This window comes from Fusarium pseudograminearum, chromosome 3, assembly GCF_000303195.2.
Source record: "Fusarium pseudograminearum CS3096 chromosome 3, whole genome shotgun sequence".
NCBI classification, from domain to species: domain Eukaryota; kingdom Fungi; phylum Ascomycota; class Sordariomycetes; order Hypocreales; family Nectriaceae; genus Fusarium; species Fusarium pseudograminearum.
The window spans coordinates 276,247-295,576 of NC_031953.1; the positions used below are offsets into that span (position 1 = coordinate 276,247).

Here is a 19,330-nt window from a genome sequence, read left to right on the forward strand (position 1 = left end):
TAATATTAATTATTATATATTAAATAATTAAATTTATAATATTTATTTTAATATAAAAGACTCTATAAGCTATAGAATTAGCTATATTACTTTATAAGTATATTAAATATAAATTTAATATATTAAAAGGTATTATTAGTAATTAAGATAAATTAATTATTAATTATTTTTAAAAAGACTTAATAAAAAAATAAGTAATTAAATACTAGCTATTTACTATATATTACTTATAAATAGATAATTAAATAGAAAGGATTTATTAAATACTAAAAAAATAATTATATATATATATTAATAAGTTATTAAAATAATAAGCTATATAATTAAATAAAATAATATTTATATATAATAATAGTAAATACTTAATAATTAGAGTTTTACCTATAAAAGCACTTTATAGATATTACTTATAGTATATTAAGTATATATTATCCTTAATAAAAAGTAAAATATAAAAGGTATATAAGTATATTAATATATTTAATTAGATATATTAAATAGCTTAATAATATTAATAATAAATAATTAAAATATAAATAAAATATTATAATATAAAATATATACTAAAGGAGTATAAAGCTAATTAGATTATTAGTATATCTATATAGAATTAGCGCTTTAAGAACTATAAGCTTATACTTAAATATATTAAGGTTTAAATTATAAAAAGGATTAATAAGTAAATATATTAAATCTAACTATTTACTTAAGGTATATAAGTATATATATAATATATTTTATATATCTCTCTTTAAACTATAAAATATAATAAAGCTTTATATTAAGTAATTACTTATAATATAGCTTAAAGATAAGCCTAATAAGTAAAAAGTAGAAAAAGTAATTATATATAAAAATAAAAGAAATAATTAGTTTTATTTAATTAAATAGATAAATTAGCCTATAAAATATAATATTTAAAAGCTAGATTAATACTTAAGTAATATAAAAGGTATAATTATTAAGTATTATAAAGTTATAAAGAAATAATATTAAAAGTAAAATAATTAATATAATAAATAGGTAATAATAAAGTGCTATAATATATTTAAAATAACTTAATAAAAAAATAAAAATAACTAGCTATATATAATAACCTATAAGGAATAAAGTAATAAGACCTTTAAATAAAAAATTAACTAATTAATTATTAAATCCCTTAAAGCTAAATAAATTATTATCTATAGGCTTTAGCTTAAAGGTATTAAATTTAAAAGATATAAGTAAAGTAATAATAATATTACTATATTTAATAAAGCTAAAAGTTAAAATAATATAAGGTAATTTAATACTTTAAATAAGAAAAATATTAAGTAATTTAATACTATTAATAAAGGAAATATTTAATAGATCTTTATTTATAGAAATAATAAGTAAAATAGAAAAATAGATATTAATAATATAAATAATAGCTATAAAATTACTAGCTATAGCTTAATTAAAATAAAAAGAGCTAATAGTAATAATATTATAATAAATAAGACCTTATCTTAAAATATATATAATAATAATAGATATAGAGTTATTAATATTAATAAAGTAATATATCTCTTAATAAAGACTATTTTTAAACTTATAAAAAAGCTAATAAAGGCACTTTAAGGATATTTCCTTAAGATAAGTATAATTAATATAATTAGAAAAAAGTCTTAAGTATTTAATTAAAGTCTTTACTTTAATATAAATTTAGCTATACTTAAGTATAAAAGCTATAATATTACTTATAACTTTAATAGTAATATAATCCTTATTAGCTTAAAATAAAAAACTAATTAATAATAAAGACTAATAAAAAGAGTATAAAATATATTATAATATAGTAAATAAGAGAAAAAAGGCTATAATAAGCAGTTAACTCTTAAGTCTAAATAGTAAAAATAAAACTATTATAATTAATCTTTAAGATATAATATAGATTAATTAGTATATTATAAATAGATATAAAAGTGAAAATAGTATTTTTATAAGATTAAATAACTTATTAATACTATAAAGGTATAAAGTCTTTTTAGTCTTTTAAATTAATATAAATATTATAAAAGTTATAAATAGTTTAAGCTATATTAAATAGCTCCTTAGGGATTTTCTAATAAATTAATAATAAATTAATAAAGAATTAAAAAATAAATAAGACTTATAATATAATACTTTTAATAAAAATCCTTATATATAATATAGTAAATAGTATTATTATTAGTAATATAAATATAATAAATATTATAATTAATTAAAAATATATAAAAGTAATAAAAGTATTTACTTTTAATTTAATTATTAAAGTTATTAGCTAAAATAAAAAGGAAGCTTATTAATATTTTATAGATTACTTATAAAAGAGATATAATAAGTAAGAGAAAAAAATATATAAAGAAAATATTATAATAGTAAGATAAATAGTAATAAAAGAGTATAAAAAAATTAAAATAATATAAATAATAGTAAGGTATAAGAGTTAATAATAAAGAGATATTAATTAATAAAGAAAGAAAAAAGAGAAAAAGAGAGATTTTAATAAAATTAATAAAGAAATACTTAATTATTTAAATTAAATACTAATAAAATAGTTAATTATAATTTATAGTCTTAATAGCTATTAATAGTTATTATTTAAAAAGTAAGATTTTATTAAATACTATATATATATAGGCTTATAGGTATAATTAAGAAAATATATATTATATTATTTCTATAAAGTCTATAATTAAATAAAGGTAAAGCTATATAAAGTTATTATTAAGTAATTTTAAAGGCTAGAATTATAAAGAGAAAGGTAATTATAAGAGTATTAAAGAGATATTTAAATATAATTAATTAATAATAAGTCCTTAAGAGATCTTTAGGTAATTTAATATATAAAAAGATAAATTAAAAGATCTAAAGTTAAATTCTTTAAATTAAAGTTTAATAATATAATTAGATCTATTTATTATCTAATTACTTTAACTTAACTCTATTTACTTATAAATTAATACTTTAACTACTTTACTATTTAGATAATAGCTTAAAAAGCATTAGGTCTAAGTGCTAAATATAATTTATATTTTTATATAGGACTTAAGTATAATTAGGATTTAAATTATATAGTTATATTACTTATTATTTTAGTAAAAGTAAAAGTAAAAGAAATAACTTAATACTAAAAACTAAATTATTATTATTATCTTTAGTCTTTATACTATTATTATTAAGATTAAAAGGTAAAATAGAGTTACTTAAATATTTCTTATTCCCTTAAGTATAGAATTCTTATTCTAAAGAAAGGATTTTAGCTTTATAGATAGACTTATATTTATTAGTAGGTAATTTATAAATAGGCAATTAGTCTATTACCTTACCTACTATATTGCCTATAGAGATAAAGCTACTATTTAGCTATAAGAGTAATATCTTTAAGATATAGGCAATATAAGCTTTACCTATAAAGAGCTATTTAAAATAATAAATAATAAAATTCTTTTACTCCCTATTTATTATAATTATATATTATAGATATAAACTGTTTAAGATATCTTATAGATAATCTTTAATTTTACCTTTTAATAATTAAATTAAAATTAAAATAGAGTATTTAAAAGGGGTCCTTAAAGACTTTTTATTAATTAATATAAAGGTATAAATAAAGTTAACTAGCTAGAGGCTAAAACCTTAAGAGAAAGGAGTATATTTATATTAAACTTTAGATTTAAAGTATATATAATTATAAATATATAGTAATATTTTTACTCTTTTTAGCGATATTAACCTCTTTAGAGACTTATTAATATTAATTATAAAATCTTATAATATAACTTTAAGTTCTCTCTTTCTCTTTTAAGATAGCTTATAGACTTTAATTTTAAATAGCTTATCTTTATAAAGCTAAATAAGACTTAATTTCTTATATTACTTAAGTTCCTTTTTAAGCTATTAAATTTTAACTATTAAGTTATTAATAATACTATAGTAATTATAGTTAGTATTACTTTACGCTATAATAGGTATAGAAGGTGCAGTCTAATATTAAGTATATAAGTCTGGCTTATCTATATTCTGAGCAATAGATTATTCTCAGTAAAGGGGGGTATTAACCAGATAGAGCTTTATGTCAGTTTTATCCAAACTACGAAGGGAGCTAGAGGTAGTGCATACTATCTATGGCATTGTGCCGCACTACTGCACCGTTTAATCCCGTGATGTGACTGCTGGTGAGAAAATTGATATAGAGAGAATAATGGTCTGGCGGTAGTAGCGGGCTTCTAGGTAGGCGTTTTGGATTTATAGGCATCTTAGCTGCATAAGTATATAAGAAGTAGAGGAAGACCCTAATAGGTCTTTATAATCTTTAAAATGCTAAGATTATTTATATATAATTATTATTAGGGTAAAACTTTTATATTCTAAAAACTATATAAGATTATCGGGAGCAGTTTAATAATAGTTGTCTAAATCAATCTGTCGATAATTGTGGTAGAGAGGCGCCGAAGTCGCGGCGTGATCTAGTACAGAATGGCTTGAAAACGATGGGCCGTCATGAACTCGTACAGCAGCGATTAATGATGAAAAATAGACATGATGCTTGGTCAAGGTATCGTGCGTTAAAGGACGAAAAAGTGCGGGAAGAATGTGAGAGAGGTCGAGGACCAACCTCTCGGCTTTGGCACAAGTCATTTGCCAGTGACCCACCGCTTAGTGAGGGGTTGAATACAAGTGGATGATCCAAGACCCCGGCTCCCCGATAGAAAGTCCAGACCCTGACATTATAAGCCCTATGGACGTTTCGGGATGGACGGCAGAGCACGTAGCGCGTTACAATTAGATACCGGACCAATCAAGGGAGCCAACATGATACAGTAGACTAACTTGGGAACAGCTGCACAAAGTGAATCTGATTGATCGGAACTTGCTACCAGATAGAGATACTTTAGCGTCCATAACTCATGCACCCTATCAACTCAAATTTCAATCAAGGGTTTTTTTCTAACAGTGTTGAAATTTGTGTCATCGAATAGCTATGAGACTTTAAGATATTCTTTACTACGATCCTTCGTGGCCATCATTGCTTGTAAACGTGGTGATGTAACGCGCTAGGAGAACAAACTGGTATCAAACTGATTTGAATTTTCATGGTCAGAAACCAATATACATATGTACCTCCCCACCTATTGTTCACTTAGACTTAGACTATTAAAAAACATACATAATCAGATGAATCGGGGAAACTTCATCGCAGCAAAAACCCCACTTGTCGAACAATCAAGGCCTTCTCCAAACTGAATAGATATCAGTTCCATACATAGGCGCCATCTCCTTTCTAACACTTGTCACCTACTCCAGTCCAACAACAGTATAGTTCTGACTGTAATACGTAACGTCTTCTTCTCCATCCCTGAATATAGCCCTGAACGAGAACAACTTGTCTGCAGCGAGTTCCTTGGCATATGGACGAAGCAAGCCATTCGTGTTCTTGCCGAACTTCACCTTATACTGGCGGTCAGACAGGTACACGTCTGCGACATTGCGAGTGATCTCGGAGCCGATCTTGTGGAGCTTGTCGGGTTCGGCGTACCACTCTAAATCGAGTTTGGGGGAAACATCTTTTCCAACTTTGCCGTTCCAAGTGATGGTGATTTCCTTTCTGAAGTCGAGGTCGACCGAGGGGTCAGGCCCGGTGAACTCGAAGGCTTGAACTGCGGGCAACAGAGCAAGCAGGGTGGTGAAGAAGGACTTGGTCTGCATGATTGAGATAAAAAGTGCACGAAAGGCGTGTTTTAGACTTGAAGTAAGCTGTAGAATATTGCAAAGGATGTTGAGGTGTGTGAAGAAAGAACAATTTACATGAATGGCAACGGATATTAATACTTCTTGTATTGTTTTGCAATTAAAATGATGCCTGAAATGCGTCGCAACCTGTTACGTAAATCCTTGCTTCCTACGTGCATGTTATCAGCGTAATGATTTTTTACGAATCCTTTAACAAACACCGAGGACAAAGCACCCTCACAGCCGGCATAGGTAGATATCCACAATACCTAAGCTAACGCATATACAAGTGGAGTAGCCGCGCTTGGAAGTAGTCGGCTGCTGTCAGTCTATGCGTTTCCGCAAAGCCTAGGCTGCAACCAAGCTACAAATCGCCCCATATTTTATCCTTGGCGAAAATCGGCCTCTACTAGAAGTGGAAAAGTAAAGGAATGGAAACCATGTAAAGGATGCTTACCGGTGAGGGCTATGGCGTAAGCCTATACCCATGTGTCTTTGACTCTAAGTCAAGTCTACTCAGTTAACAACAAATCAATATTGATATGAAGCCCCTCTATGTAACACTGCCATAGTTAATTCGGGTCATACATTTGGCTTAATATCAGTACGAGTCTTTCCACTAGTAGCTCTTGACTACAAGTCTACACGATACCTTGTCGCAGGGGATTTCTAGCCCCGGTTGTCTTTGATGAATGACAAGCCGCGAGCCTGTTGATATCGTGTGCATACGTATCCTTATGTCAACAGATTCCAGGCTACAATTAGCTGAGTAAGACATTGACGCCGGGCTCGCTCATGTCAAATTAGTGGTGGAATACAGTTGATTATTTGATAGCCTCTCATTCATCTGTTAAGAGGGAAATGTGTTCAGACTAACAACGACACGGTTACTGAAATTGTATATCTGACTCGTCACTTTGTATTTAAAAATCAATTCAGACCTCAATAGTCCATTGTGAATGTCGAGATTGGGCTGAAAAACAAGTTTTTAATAGTTAAACCTAAAATGTCATAGGACTTATAGTAAGACTAGATATAATATAAAAACCTATTAGGAGGTAATTAAAGTAAATAAGGAAAAGTATAGCAATTAGTTTTAATTAATTAGATTAATTATAATAATTTTATTATATAGATAATAAAAGGGTATATAGATTAGTAGCTTACTTGCTTATCTGGCTTGCTCGCTTATTATATATATATTATAAATTGTATATATAAATTTATATATCTAATATTCCTTCGAGATGGCGAGAGTTAAGTAAAGACTATTCACTATCTAGTTTTGCAACGAGATTAACCCCCTAATAGTAGTTGGATTTTGGTGATTTAGATATTGACTTGGAGTGTTGCAAAAGAACTGGATTAATTGACTATAGCATGGGTTTGAAGCCTCTTTCATAAACCTTGAATCACTCTGACGAAAGCTGAACATACTAGACTATCTAAAGAAACAAGGTATGCACTGTAATACAACCCAATTCACTCATCCTTAGAAGTGCGTCTTCACCAAATCCCTCGCAGCCCGAATAGTATACTCCACAAGCTCAAAGCTATTCAATCCAGAAGTAAAGTAGGTCCGTTCTTTCCCTTGGATACTATTAAACTTCTTGTACCAACCATCTGCCAACGAATCCGGACTAACATGAGGAAAGTAGGGGATACTTCCACTAAACGCACGGATATCTGCAGCATCCAATGCAACACTCTTGGCGTTAACCTCTTGCAAGTCTCTGTTGATCTTGCTCAAGTCTTGGACAAGATGTTTCTTGACACTGGCAGCGTTAGGGTGGGCAGGATCGTCTACTGAGTAAACGTTGACGATGTCAGAGTTCGCATGCAATGGTGTCAGATATACAGGTTGGCCTTCGGGTTTGAATGGAACAAGTGGATTTGGAAGTTCTTGCGAAACACTGAGATTGTGGCCAAGGTGGCTCATGCGAACGGCTGATGAGAAGTAGCCATTGACGTCAACTTGAGAAAAGAGAGTTTTCTCTGCGCCTGAGAGACATAGGCCGGACTCTTTGAGGGCATCAGATGTGGGAGGGAATGCGAGAATAACATCGGAGCAAGGCTGTGTCTTGATTTCCTTGCTTCCAGCAGTACGGTATTGGATGCTTGGCTTCGACTTTCGTTCTATATGTGTTAGCTCGGACCTTATGCGGGCGATAGCTGACATACCGATGCGCTCGATTCTCGTATTCAGATGCACTGGTCCTTTTAGATTACGAGCTAATCGCTTTAGGACTTTGTAAAAGTCTGCTAAGTTAGCCATCACTGCGGTATTCCACTTTACAAGGTTGGGAATTACCTGTTTTGTAGGGCTGGATGACGCCGATGAAGCTTCCAACAATATCGGGCGCGTAGAATTGTAAGTAGTAAAGCTGTAAGTGGTGTGAGCCTTGCAGCTGGGGAGGTTTTGAAAGGTAGTAACATACTGCTGGAACTTGAGTATAGTCACCGTATCCATAGTTACCGGCGCTTCGGTTGATGACTGAAGCTATAATTGGAAACTTGTTTGCGAGAAGCCAGTCCTTTCCAGGAACCATGAATTCTTTCGGGACACCATTCTAGAAGCCAAGGTCAATACTGCAGCACAATACGTGATCATTAATGCACTCACCTTGTAGCCGGGAACAGCATAAGGAGCAAACTTGTTCTGCCATACTTCAGCATATCGCTTTAGCTCTTCTTGCAAAGCCTGCGCAGTAGCAGGCGACGGAGGCTGCATCAAAGCCGCAGCGCCAGTCTTGGGGTTATAGTCATAGCCAAATGCGGGATCGAACTCATCAAACGCGACACCGGAAGACTTGACAAACGCATAAGTTTGGGCATAGCTTGGACTCCCTGTGAATAGCACAGCGCCAAGAGGGAAGTACTGGCCGCTACCTGGATTAATTGGTAGTTTCTCAAGAGGAATGCTGGACTTACTCTTCGTAATGAGACTGACACTTTCCACCAACTGTATCGCGTTTCTCAAAAATGACCGTCTTGTAGCCTTTGTCCTCAAGTGCCTTTGCAGCTGTAAGGCCGCTTACACCGGCGCCGACAATGCAAACCGGAAATTCGTACTTGGGCGCAGCCGCTGCATTCGCGAGCGATGCCAGAATAGTTATCAGAAAATACAACTTCATCATGATTGTTGAAAAGTTCCGAGTAAGCGGGCATAGCTCATGCTGGTCCCTGGGTTTTTATTGTATTGTCATCTTCCGCTAAAATCCGGAAGTTCGGCTGTTGTACGTAGGGGTGAACAAGCCACCACGGTCCAGAATTAGAACTGTTGAACTAGTGTATCACTTGTCAGCATCACATGTCACAACTATTGAATTCTATCTCCCTTTTCTCCTCAGCCTCAAATTGTAAGCTGACCATTATATGTAAGTGGCGTCTCACAGGATCAGGGGCTGGCGTAGTTTGTCTCAGATTACGCTGTCAGCACGATGGCGTAGTCATTGTCCTGGAATAAGTAGGAGGAGTCGCCAAACGAAGCTTCAGCAACTTATCGCCCATGAGAAGAGGGTTCCCGGCATGATTCACCAATAGATCCATGATCTCGTCCATGAACAAAAGAGGATATGCTAAGAGCAACAAAGGATCCTAGAAAAGGGCATTATCTCTACTATCATCTCTAGATCTCTAGATCTCTGGCGTTCTAGATTGTTGTCAAAAATACAAACTAAAATCCGTCTATTGGGGATCAATTCAATAAAATCTATCTAATTTCCTCACGGATTGCGTATTCAACTTGGGAAGGACATTTCTACCAAGAAATGGCAATCAACATTTTAGTCCATGAGATAAGCAGAAATATCGTAAACTTCGACCAATATGACCTGAGAAGTCGTTAGTTGGGTACTGCACAATGTGATATATTTGTGTCTATCTGCATCTTTATTTTCTCTTAGATGAATCCTAGCGCTTATCCCAAAAACCTTTCGTTAAGTGTTCTAACCTGAAAAGTTCGATACCATCCTTGGCCGTTACCTTCAAATGTTTCGTCGCAATCCAAGCCGTATAAACAAATTTGTAATCTTCATAGTTGTGGCTGTTAGCATAGGCCATATCTATGATACATGTGGCATCCAATATCAATCGGATCGACTTCGTCCAATGACTAAAATGATCAAAGTCGTAGTCTCCGCTTGTGTGTCGTGTCACTACCGTCTGGATTGGAATGTCTGCATGGATGATATCGGATGCCGAGTTACTGGTGCGATCCGTATCTGCACGAAGCTGTACTGTGTACTGTGTATTTATCAGTTATGTATTACAATTAAAGATGGCCAAGCGTTGACATGCCTCTTGCATAGTGCATTGGACCTCTCTCCCCGCCAGCTCCATTGTATCTTGTGTGAGTGCTACGTCCAGCACCCGTTCATTTTCTACTGGTTTAAGAGGAATGCTGAAATTCTGGATTGCGCCAATTTTCTCCAGAAAGTCGAGCTAACTTTTGCTTCTATGCCCTGTCAAGTGAATGTGTACACGGAATTTCCTCCACGTATTCGTTCTAAATTTTCTTCCGGCGTAGGCAAGGAAACAGTATAAGATTAAGTGTATTTCTCTGTTAAACCGTACTAAGAGATAAAGTCACATCCTTGCCAAAGCGTTCAATAATCTACAAGTACCAAAAGCCATATCATGAGCAGATATGACTATATAGCAATGAACTAGAAGGTGTGAAGGTAGTCCCCAATGAAGGAGTTGCCAAGCTTCATGACCTGCTCAGCAATCTCTCCAGCACCAAACGACTTGGCCAAGTTCTTGGCTGTCTCGCTGAGCCTACCCTGAATAGTGACAACCATGAAGCGGTGCTGTCAAGATTAGTAAGTACTTCCAAAAGGAGACAAGATAAAAATACCTGGTAGGGCTTGTTGTCCTTGTCGTGGAGGGCGACCCATCGGCCTTCTCCAGTCTTGTTCTTCTGGCCATACTGGAAACGGTCGCTGATTTCAACGACCCAGGAGTCTAGCAAAACGGTTAGCAGATGCATAACAAGAAATAGCTGACCACTTACTACCCTCCTGGCGTGCACCAGGAAGCTTGCCAATGAACTCGCCACTGTTGGCGTCCTTGTAGTAGCGATCCTGAATGAACATCAGAACATCTACACCGCCCTTGGACTGGTTGTGAGCATTGACGAGATAGTAGCGGGCAGTGCGAGTGCGGAGGGACTGGGACCATGAGATTTCCAAGGCATTCACCTCTGCTTCTGGGGTGTAGGCGGGAACAGAGATAATATCACCTTTGGTGGGGATGGACATTGTGAAGGTGGATAAAGGTGGATAAAGGTTGTTGAAGTGGGATATGTTTAGAAGTGTTTATGAAGCTGTTGTGATGGTGAAAGTTAAAGAACCGTGGGAAGTCTTGAGGTTTAAATGCTTGCCATGATCGAGCTCAAGGTATCATGTCTCTCTTTACATTTCCGTGCAAAGTCTAGAGGCCTGGCATATTGATCGTCAACAATTGACATAAACGCGGCTGAATAGAAGCTGATGATCCGACATGTCTCACTTGTCCAATAGTGTAGTAAACTACTATTCGATAGTGTTGTCACTACTGGAATGTTGCAGATCGACATAGGCATGTCCGATGTCCGTGGAGGCTGCCCAGTCTAAGCCGTTGGGAATATCAACGTGCGTCTATAACTGGCCCAATTTGGTCACAGCAGTCCCGATCCTACGTTGAACCTTCCATTTCCGAGACATACTATATCCTTCGGGGTATTTGGGGCTGGCTGAGAAACACAGCTCGCCACGAGAAAATGTGGCGTTGACGAACCGATGGCCTAGGTCTAGATCCCTGCATGTCTCGGCCCGCGCCAATAGTGTCCGAGCCCAGCGGCTAAAAATTGACTGTGGATTATCTAGCTGATGAACCATTCAACGGTATATGCAATAAAGCCATTTATCACACCTCTACACCCTGTATCGTGGCTGGCTGTTGTTTCAGGTATCTTCTCGGTGGAATGTCTCGTGTACGCATATGCGAAACCGTTGAGGTAACCTCACGCAATGATATTGGCAGCTTTAGCACGACATCATGCCAGTTTGGAATGAAGGATGGTCGATTATGCAAGCCCCATGTGCTGTCACAAGATGATACCCTGACTGGTATTGTTCACAGCGACCTCGTATCTAGCCATACAGCGTGTTGACAATTGTGTTTCTTTTCTAGTAAAAACGGTATCACGAATATCCTCTAGTCACCTCGCGTAAGCCCTAGGGCAGAAGTCTCCGGGAACCAAATCTCTTCATCGCACAGATACAGTGGCACATGCATGATGGGATGATGTCTTACTTCTGAACTGAGTAGCAGACACACGGGTGGAGGTGCAACCAGTAGCCATTGGACACTATACGAAAACAGATAGTGCTTCTTTTTTGGGCACCTTCAGCTTCCTTCAAAACGAGGGCAGCAATATTCAGGCATCACAAGAACACACCAGAACTTCAACGTCCAATGTTCTTTTCAGCTACACGCGTACATTTTGAACCTGGCTGTTCTGAGTCTTCTTCCCTTCGGAACTCCATGTTACACAACCACATACCAGCCGCACGATATGTGATAGAGGCTGCATGTAATTTTGGTCAGGAGCCTGAAAGTGTTGCCACAAAGTTATAAGTGGAATAGTACGCCACATTAAGATATTTTCCATTTCCACTTATGGATAAGATATTGGATCTCGGCGCTGCTGAACAAGGGAGACTTCGGAGGAGGATACTGAAAAGGAAAAGACTCTTCTAAAAAGGAGGTATGAAGGGATTAGGACGCGAAAAGGTTCGTAATGTGGCAAATTGGTCTCTTTATTGTGATATTGGAGACCTCAAGAGATGGAGATGCTGATTTCTTGAGGGCAGAATGTAGATATAAGATCGCTCGCGTCTGCCTTCAAACAATCCATCATCACTCATCTACATTCACAACCCTTCAATACAATCTACTCACTTCAACTCTACTTGTCACAATGTGCTCAATCTTGAGAGCTTCCAACCGTCCTGCTTCATGGACTCTGGACCAGCCAGAGTCTTTCGTCGACAATGAAGAAGCTATCAACTCATGCGAGTTTCGCACTTCCAACATCACCACCTCTGAGTTTTCCTCTGCTGGCTTCCAGAAAGTCTCAGAGACGTCTACCGAGAACATTGAACTTGCTCTTTCTGGTGCTAGCATTTCACCTGATTCCAACATGACCCACTGTGAGTATAAGTATCACTACCTCCCGCCTCGGTTACTAATCTCTTCCGCCCTAAGCCATCGTCAAGATCGAGGCGCGCTTCGAGAATAACGTCACAGGAGTTTCTGTTCAGAAATTCAGCACTGGACTGCTTGTCAACCCTGACCTCGTCGTCACCGGAAGCGAAGCTGTCTTTGATGACGAGTACCATCTTGGCGCTGCTAAGCAGGTTACTTGTTACCTCGGCTATCGCAGCCGTGGATCTGCTGAGAGTCAGCGACGATACGGCCAACGTGTTGTTTTCTCCGCCGACTGGGCTGAGGATTCTGGTAGACGTTCTCGGGATATCGCTTTCATTCAGCTTGCTCAGGCTCCTGCTGAGGCAGCTCCAGTCCAGGGTCAGTCGGCTCATGATTTTGTGTTTTGGGGTTTAGCTAACACATGAATACAGAAGAGCCTGTCGAGCAAGTCCCTGTTCCCGTTACTGAACCGACCGAATATGTTAGCGACGAGACCCAAGTCCCCGAACCCATTGCTCAGCCCGAGTCAGAGCCAGCTATTGAACAAGTCGAGGCTCCAGCCCCTGTTTGTGTAGAGCCTGCTGTCGAGGAGCCCGTATTCGACTTCCCTGCTCCCGCAGTCGAACCTGTCTCCGAGCCTGCTTCTGAGAGCGGCTACGTTGAGGTCCAAGTTGTGGATGAGACACCCGATACTTCCGTCGCTGAAGAGACCGATCCTTTCTACGAGACCATCAAGACCATCTCACAGATTGACACCAAGACTCTCGATATCGAGTCATCGCTTATTGACGATGTCGGTCAATTTGTCAGCGTCGCTGCTGGAGCTCTCGTCCATCACGTCACTGGCGCAGAGGCCATCATGAGTGGCAAGTCAACTAAACTCGCTGGTGTCTCTGAGCGTGCTCTCCTTGCCGAAGCATCTCTTCAGGCTGTTCTCGCCATTGAGCAGTCTGATGAACTTGACGAGATTGTCGCAAACATGAAGCAGAACTGGACTGCCAATGCTCCACAAGTCGACCAGCTCTCTGTTCTTCTTGCCCCTTACCTCGCTGAAGCTGCCCGATGCATTATCGAGTACTATCAGGAAGATGACATTGCACAGGCTGCTACAGCCAAGTCTTCCAAGCGCCGAAACCTTGGTCTCCGACAGTTCCCTACTCAAGAGAACACCAAGGCCTTTGTCAAAGGTATCTTTGGTCCTACCCTCCTTCTGTCTGGTCGCCAAGACGTCTTCTCTTCCCTTGGTCCTGTTCTTCGAAGTGCCGTCTCTGCTGTTGAACAGATTGTGTGCGAGGCTGGAAAGACTGCTGTGTCTGAGATTACGCCCAAGCTTCTTGAAAGGTACAAGGGAGCTGCCCCCGCACCCGGCGACGTCCAAGCCACTCGTGTCCTCGTCGAACGTGCCATCATGGCAGATGTCGCCTACCAGGCCCTTTCAACCCTTTCCCAGGAGAAGCTTCAGGCTCTCAAGGTCATTCCCCTCGACAATGAGATTCCCCAGTGCGATAATGTCTTTGACTTGATCAAGTACATCATTCAGAAGATCGGCCCTGTTTGTCTTCACGATGCCAAGCAGGCTATTCACAAGTTCTTTCCTCTTCTTCTCGATCCTGTCAACACAGTCAAGCCCACTGTGGCCGTTCCCGTCAAGACTGGCAGCAGCAAGCTTGCTCTTCGCGATTTCCTCAGTAGCAAGAAGGGCTCTGTCAAGACTATCTAAACAACGGTATGGAAACGTTTCAAGTTTGTATGGCTTGATGAATCTGAACGATGATGTGATGGAACGTCAAAGGGAAGGGGACCCACCGTAAAAATCACCACTGGTCGACCTGATATTGGAGATGAAGATGCGCATCGGGGGAAGTGATGGTTATAGTCTGGCTTACAACGGATCCGGCCGCATCCGGAATTTCCCTTTGTCTGTGTATTTCTGTTTCAGTATTGTATTTTTGTAGCTACTGTTTATCATTAATTAATTGGACTTATGTTCTCTCATGCTTTCGCCCTCGACCTTTGTACACTCCACTCTCTGCATGCTTTTGCAGTGACATCCAGGATTGTATTAATATATCATATCCACAACATGTTGTAGAGGACTGTCTTCCATTTCTCGTCACTTTTCACTACCCCAACCATGCTGAATATCAGAGTTCACTTGCCTGTTATCGGCTTCATGTCTCCATCTTGCCCCAAACTTCCATTGGACAGCCAAACTCAGCATAGCAAGAGCCTGCACCGCGACACAGACAGTAAAGGCCAACCCAACACCAATAGAGTTGATCATGGGCATAATAAAACTCGTGCCTCCCGCAGCGAATAAGCACCTGGCGAGGTTGAGACTGGCGCTAGCTGCAGCGCTGCGGTCGCTGTACACGTCGACTAGGTATGTCATGACCACTGACTGTGTGGAGACAGCAGTCCAACCTGTAATAAATGTTGATACAATTGACACGGCGATGTGAACCTTGTGGGGATATTGAATAGTCCAGCCGAAGAGCAAGATTGATGCACATTGGGGGAGAGAAAATATTGGGACGAGGCGTAGACGCGCCGTCTCGAGTGGGAAGTCACTTTCCCTCGCTTTCTGCACATCAAGGGTTTCAACGTCGTCCTCTGCATTGCCTTGTGCAGGTTTAGCCTCATGCCGAGCTTTGACACGACGATAGTCTATGTTCAGTATCGTCCCTGTGACCAGAGTACCAATCATGGAGCCCACGCCATTCGCGATAAAGGTCAGCCCAATCTTAGTCTGGCTCAGGTCATATTTGTCTTCGAATAGACTAGACATAGCTGTGATACTCATTTGCCAGACAGCGTAATAGACTGCGAGAAAGACGATAATGGGAGCCGCCTGCTTGCTGATCAGGATGCGGAAGGGCCGTGTGATATCGATGTTCTTCGTCGCGATAGGCAAAGTGTTGTCTTTGTCTTGGTTCCATTTCGTCCTAGTGGTCTTCTGATAGAAGCGCAAGGGATACTTGGCTATGACCTGTGTAGGTGTCCGACTCCCATTACTAACCATAGACCGCAGCGTCTCGGGTAAAAGTAGAATCAAGCAAAGCAAGAAGATCCCGCTATAGATGACCAGGAACCAGAATATGGATCTCCAACCGAGGGATCCAGCCAGAGCGCCACCAATGATTGGGCCCACTGCCACAGGTACCAGTAACCCAGCCTGGAATATACCCATGAGCCCACCACGATTGTCTCGAGTCGTGATATCTCCGATGACGCCGGAACCGATGGCGATCGTACTTGCACTGCCAGTGCTCTGGATGCATCTCAACACAACCATGGTCGCGTAGTTCTTGGCCTCTGCTAGACCAATACACGCCCCTAGGAAGACAATAAAGGTCAGAGAGTACGCCACTCTTCGGCCCTTGACATCTGATATCGGGCCCCAGAGGCTGGGAGCTAGGCCTTGAAAGATGAGGTAGGAAGTAACCGTGAGGTTGATCAATTCGACAGAGACGCCTAGATCATGAGCGATGGTTGGTAGAGCGGGAAAGTATATGTTTGAAGCGAACCCTGAGACTATGATCATGTTAACAAGATGGTCGAATTGGGAGTACTATAGTACTTACATGTCGCGGCGATAGAGACAAGAGTCACGATCAAGGCTGTTTGACGTTTGTCGAACATACTATACGGCTCTTCATCGTCAGGTGATGAAGCATTGACTAGAGTCCGTGGAACCGTGGACGATTCATTAGGTTTTGGAGGGATAGGGATAGACGGAGCATGATGAGCTTTATCTGCACCTAGTTCTTGGCCAGGGTTGAAGTTCATTGTTCACGATTCAATGAGAAATCAGAAATGATATAAAGAAAAGAGAATAGGAAATTTAATAAGTATTTATCTATAATAGATCGACATGAATAATTAAAGTCGAATGTGCTCACGCATGGCCCTTTGAAGACTAATGCTAAATAATGTACACAATATGACTACAGGGTAAAGGATGGAGCACCGGAGTTCGGAGTTGAGCAAGTACAGGGTAGTTGCCTTGTCACTCAGCTCCGAGGTCCGAAGACCAATTGTCACTAAGTCTTCACAATCCATGGAGCCCCCGATACATCCATAGAGCATTTCTGTCGCTGGTTCACTCATCTCAACCGACTTTGCTATCGACACGTCCTTTAACTAACATATAATTATCTCATAGCTTATGAGATGCACCAGACTTCACTATCATATGCGCAAGCTTTTAGTTACGGGGAACGCTAATCTGTCTTGGAATCACAGGTGCCAATGAGTTTGGATACTCATTTGCGTCTGTCATGGTCATTTGTGCTCGAAGCTAAGTAGGAGAATTTGGGCAATACTGATGTGTTGATGAATGTTGGCAGCAAATCTTTATGGCGCACTATATGCACATCGCTCATGACGTTACGAGAACAAATATAACTTTGTTAAATAATTCAATGGCACTATATCATGGCATTACGACTCTACGGACTATCGTCATGACCATTGCGATGCTGTACTGTTGGCATTCTTCAACACAGCCAGCACAACGCGTTATAATGACCGGAATACTATTATTCCGATCATGAATGCGTCATGCTTTTCTCCACCGTAATGTTCTGGTGACTGTCTTACCTCTAGCTCGACCACTTTTGTAAAGCAGATGCCACGTACCAAATCCTCAAGATATTCAACATCTCGGCAGAAAGCTTGTCAACCCTGCTCATCAGCCAAGGCAAAATGTGACCGAAGACCAGAAACATGCGGGCGATGTGCACTCCGCAGCCTGACCTGCAATTACCCGACAGCGGAAGTCAGAGATGGACACGACACAAGCTTGTTTGAAGAGACACAAATGGACTACTCGATGCCAACGCCTGGTATAGCTGTCGATAGTCATCAAGACTCGCTTCCAAGAGAACAAACGCCAAACACAAGTCTTTTGTCTGTAGAAAGCATAGCTGGAAATACCCCCACCAGCTCATTTTCAACCCCCTTGCCAACGATTCCGTTAAGGAGGACAAGTCATGGAAAAGAAGCAGAAGTTCTGGACTTTTCAAGTCTCGCGCTTGTGTGTCCAATTAACAGCGACGACATCAAAAATCGCTGGTTAAACTCGTATATCCCATTGCCTGGACAAATCGTCAAGGAATGCCCCCCCAGCATAATAAGTCTCGTCTCTCGCGTTCTCAAATCGTACGCGTCCATGATGGTTCGAGGTCGGGGAATTCCTCCTTTTATCCACGCGTCTCAAGTCACTGCAGAGTTGATCACCCCGCCTCTTTCGACATGTCTGAGCCTAGTCCGGATCTGCGAACAAACCCTTCCTGGGAGTCAAGAGGTTGCTGCTAATATCATACAACGGGAAATGAACAACCTCTATGAGCGACATGCCACATACGACGATATCAATTTACTCGGAGCATTTCAAGCACATCTGATATACTCAATGGTTCTGTTCTTCTATCTCACTCCTGGCGGTTCAGTCCCCTTCCTGCGACAAGCTATCATCAACCTTCAAGAGATCGCTTGTGCCTGTTCACGTCGAGGTCTGGTTTGTCTCTCCGAACAACAAGCGATCCGGCCAAGGTGGGAAGACTGGATTGTGGCAGAAGCGAAACGACGGACACTATTTACAATGTACAATTTCGATAATGTTCTTTCCGCTCATGATGGGTTTTCAATCTATCTGGGGGCTGAGTTAACAGGCTTGCCTGCACCGTCAAGCAAGTCGCTGTGGCAGTCAAGTGTCCGGCATGAGTGGGAAAAGACCTATAATGTTCACCTAGTAGACTGGCCTGGCAATTTGTTCCAGATCGATGAACTATGGCCTATGCCTCGGGATCTTGATGAACAAGGTGTGCTTGAAAGGCGTAAGAGAGTGGACAGATGGTTGGAGGGAGTGGATGAATACGGATCGATACTTTATGCTGCGACAAGTTGCACTCATGGTACATAACAATGAGCTTATATGTAATGTATGTTACTGTATCGGCGATATTTATTGAGTTACTGATCTGTGTGCATCCATCAGCCGTCAGTAACATGAGAATTATGAGTATATTGAGTGTGCATGTGCTTCGATATGAGGGCAGTAAATACGAAATATGAATAGCTCCCAGTTCTGCATCTGTACCATCTAATATTCAAATGGGGTTTCCTTGACTCACAGAAGGTCTGTCCCATTACATCTCCTGCCTTTGTGGTTGTGTCACATTTCCTTCCACACCAAAACTTCTCACACTTCTTCCAGCCTCTTGTACAAGTCCATAACCGATCCTAACATCTCCTTTCGCACCTAAATCATGAAGATCTGACGCTCTGGAAGCTGTGATAATGGAAGAAGGTTTCATATCACGCATTCTCCCTTCCTCTAGATAGGCCTGGAGTCCGAGTAGAACCGCCACAGTGGCCAATGCGATACTTGCCG

The 19,330-nt window shown here is 39.3% G+C and overlaps 5 protein-coding genes across 5 annotated transcripts, besides 30 other annotated features; 1 reads left to right on the plus strand and 4 right to left on the minus strand.

Moving 5' to 3' along the window:
• Positions 1-58: a repeat region.
• Positions 59-82: 24 nt separating this feature from the next.
• Positions 83-176: a repeat region.
• A 5-nt stretch (positions 177-181) lies between these two features.
• Positions 182-361: a repeat region.
• Positions 362-436: 75 nt separating this feature from the next.
• Positions 437-541: a repeat region.
• Positions 542-563: a repeat region.
• Positions 564-639: 76 nt separating this feature from the next.
• Positions 640-803: a repeat region.
• A 32-nt stretch (positions 804-835) lies between these two features.
• Positions 836-880: a repeat region.
• Positions 881-1,156: a repeat region.
• Positions 1,157-1,202: 46 nt separating this feature from the next.
• Positions 1,203-1,279: a repeat region.
• Positions 1,280-1,296: 17 nt separating this feature from the next.
• Positions 1,297-1,545: a microsatellite.
• A 210-nt stretch (positions 1,546-1,755) lies between these two features.
• Positions 1,756-1,827: a repeat region.
• A 38-nt stretch (positions 1,828-1,865) lies between these two features.
• Positions 1,866-1,987: a repeat region.
• A 27-nt stretch (positions 1,988-2,014) lies between these two features.
• Positions 2,015-2,070: a repeat region.
• An 18-nt stretch (positions 2,071-2,088) lies between these two features.
• Positions 2,089-2,131: a microsatellite.
• Positions 2,132-2,134: 3 nt separating this feature from the next.
• Positions 2,135-2,286: a repeat region.
• Positions 2,198-2,299: a repeat region.
• A 46-nt stretch (positions 2,300-2,345) lies between these two features.
• Positions 2,346-2,525: a repeat region.
• A 1-nt stretch (position 2,526) lies between these two features.
• Positions 2,527-2,645: a repeat region.
• Positions 2,646-2,655: 10 nt separating this feature from the next.
• Positions 2,656-2,710: a repeat region.
• Positions 2,711-2,793: 83 nt separating this feature from the next.
• Positions 2,794-2,821: a repeat region.
• A 20-nt stretch (positions 2,822-2,841) lies between these two features.
• Positions 2,842-2,943: a repeat region.
• Positions 2,944-3,025: 82 nt separating this feature from the next.
• Positions 3,026-3,050: a repeat region.
• A 19-nt stretch (positions 3,051-3,069) lies between these two features.
• Positions 3,070-3,104: a repeat region.
• A 43-nt stretch (positions 3,105-3,147) lies between these two features.
• Positions 3,148-3,193: a microsatellite.
• Positions 3,194-3,427: 234 nt separating this feature from the next.
• Positions 3,428-3,562: a repeat region.
• Positions 3,563-3,659: 97 nt separating this feature from the next.
• Positions 3,660-3,722: a repeat region.
• Positions 3,723-3,754: 32 nt separating this feature from the next.
• Positions 3,755-3,794: a repeat region.
• Positions 3,795-4,334: 540 nt separating this feature from the next.
• Positions 4,335-4,358: a repeat region.
• A 946-nt stretch (positions 4,359-5,304) lies between these two features.
• On the minus strand, positions 5,305-5,715 carry FPSE_04081 (uncharacterized protein; the record flags this gene model as incomplete). The annotated part of the gene is made up of 1 exon (XM_009257199.1): positions 5,305-5,715. One exon carries the CDS (start codon positions 5,713-5,715, stop codon positions 5,305-5,307), a length of 411 nt encoding a protein of 136 aa, XP_009255474.1.
• A 1,112-nt stretch (positions 5,716-6,827) lies between these two features.
• Positions 6,828-6,883: a repeat region.
• A 44-nt stretch (positions 6,884-6,927) lies between these two features.
• Positions 6,928-6,978: a repeat region.
• Positions 6,979-7,231: 253 nt separating this feature from the next.
• Positions 7,232-8,876, minus strand: FPSE_04080 (uncharacterized protein; the record flags this gene model as incomplete). The annotated part of the gene is made up of 6 exons (XM_009257198.1): positions 7,232-7,875; positions 7,921-7,998; positions 8,051-8,123; positions 8,178-8,309; positions 8,363-8,624; positions 8,671-8,876. 6 exons carry the CDS (start codon positions 8,874-8,876, stop codon positions 7,232-7,234), a joined length of 1,395 nt encoding a protein of 464 aa, XP_009255473.1.
• Positions 8,877-10,406: 1,530 nt separating this feature from the next.
• FPSE_04079 (uncharacterized protein) lies at positions 10,407-11,000 on the minus strand (the record flags this gene model as incomplete). The annotated part of the gene is made up of 3 exons (XM_009257197.1): positions 10,407-10,550; positions 10,598-10,704; positions 10,754-11,000. 3 exons carry the CDS (start codon positions 10,998-11,000, stop codon positions 10,407-10,409), a joined length of 498 nt encoding a protein of 165 aa, XP_009255472.1.
• Positions 11,001-12,703: 1,703 nt separating this feature from the next.
• FPSE_04078 (uncharacterized protein) lies at positions 12,704-14,653 on the plus strand (the record flags this gene model as incomplete). Its single annotated transcript, XM_009257196.1, has 3 exons — positions 12,704-12,935; positions 12,991-13,311; positions 13,365-14,653. The coding sequence occupies 3 exons, from the start codon at positions 12,704-12,706 to the stop codon at positions 14,651-14,653; spliced, it is 1,842 nt and encodes a 613-aa protein (XP_009255471.1).
• A 393-nt stretch (positions 14,654-15,046) lies between these two features.
• On the minus strand, positions 15,047-16,722 carry FPSE_04077 (uncharacterized protein; the record flags this gene model as incomplete). The annotated part of the gene is made up of 2 exons (XM_009257195.1): positions 15,047-16,467; positions 16,518-16,722. The coding sequence occupies 2 exons, from the start codon at positions 16,720-16,722 to the stop codon at positions 15,047-15,049; spliced, it is 1,626 nt and encodes a 541-aa protein (XP_009255470.1).
• Positions 16,723-19,330: the final 2,608 nt, after the last annotated feature.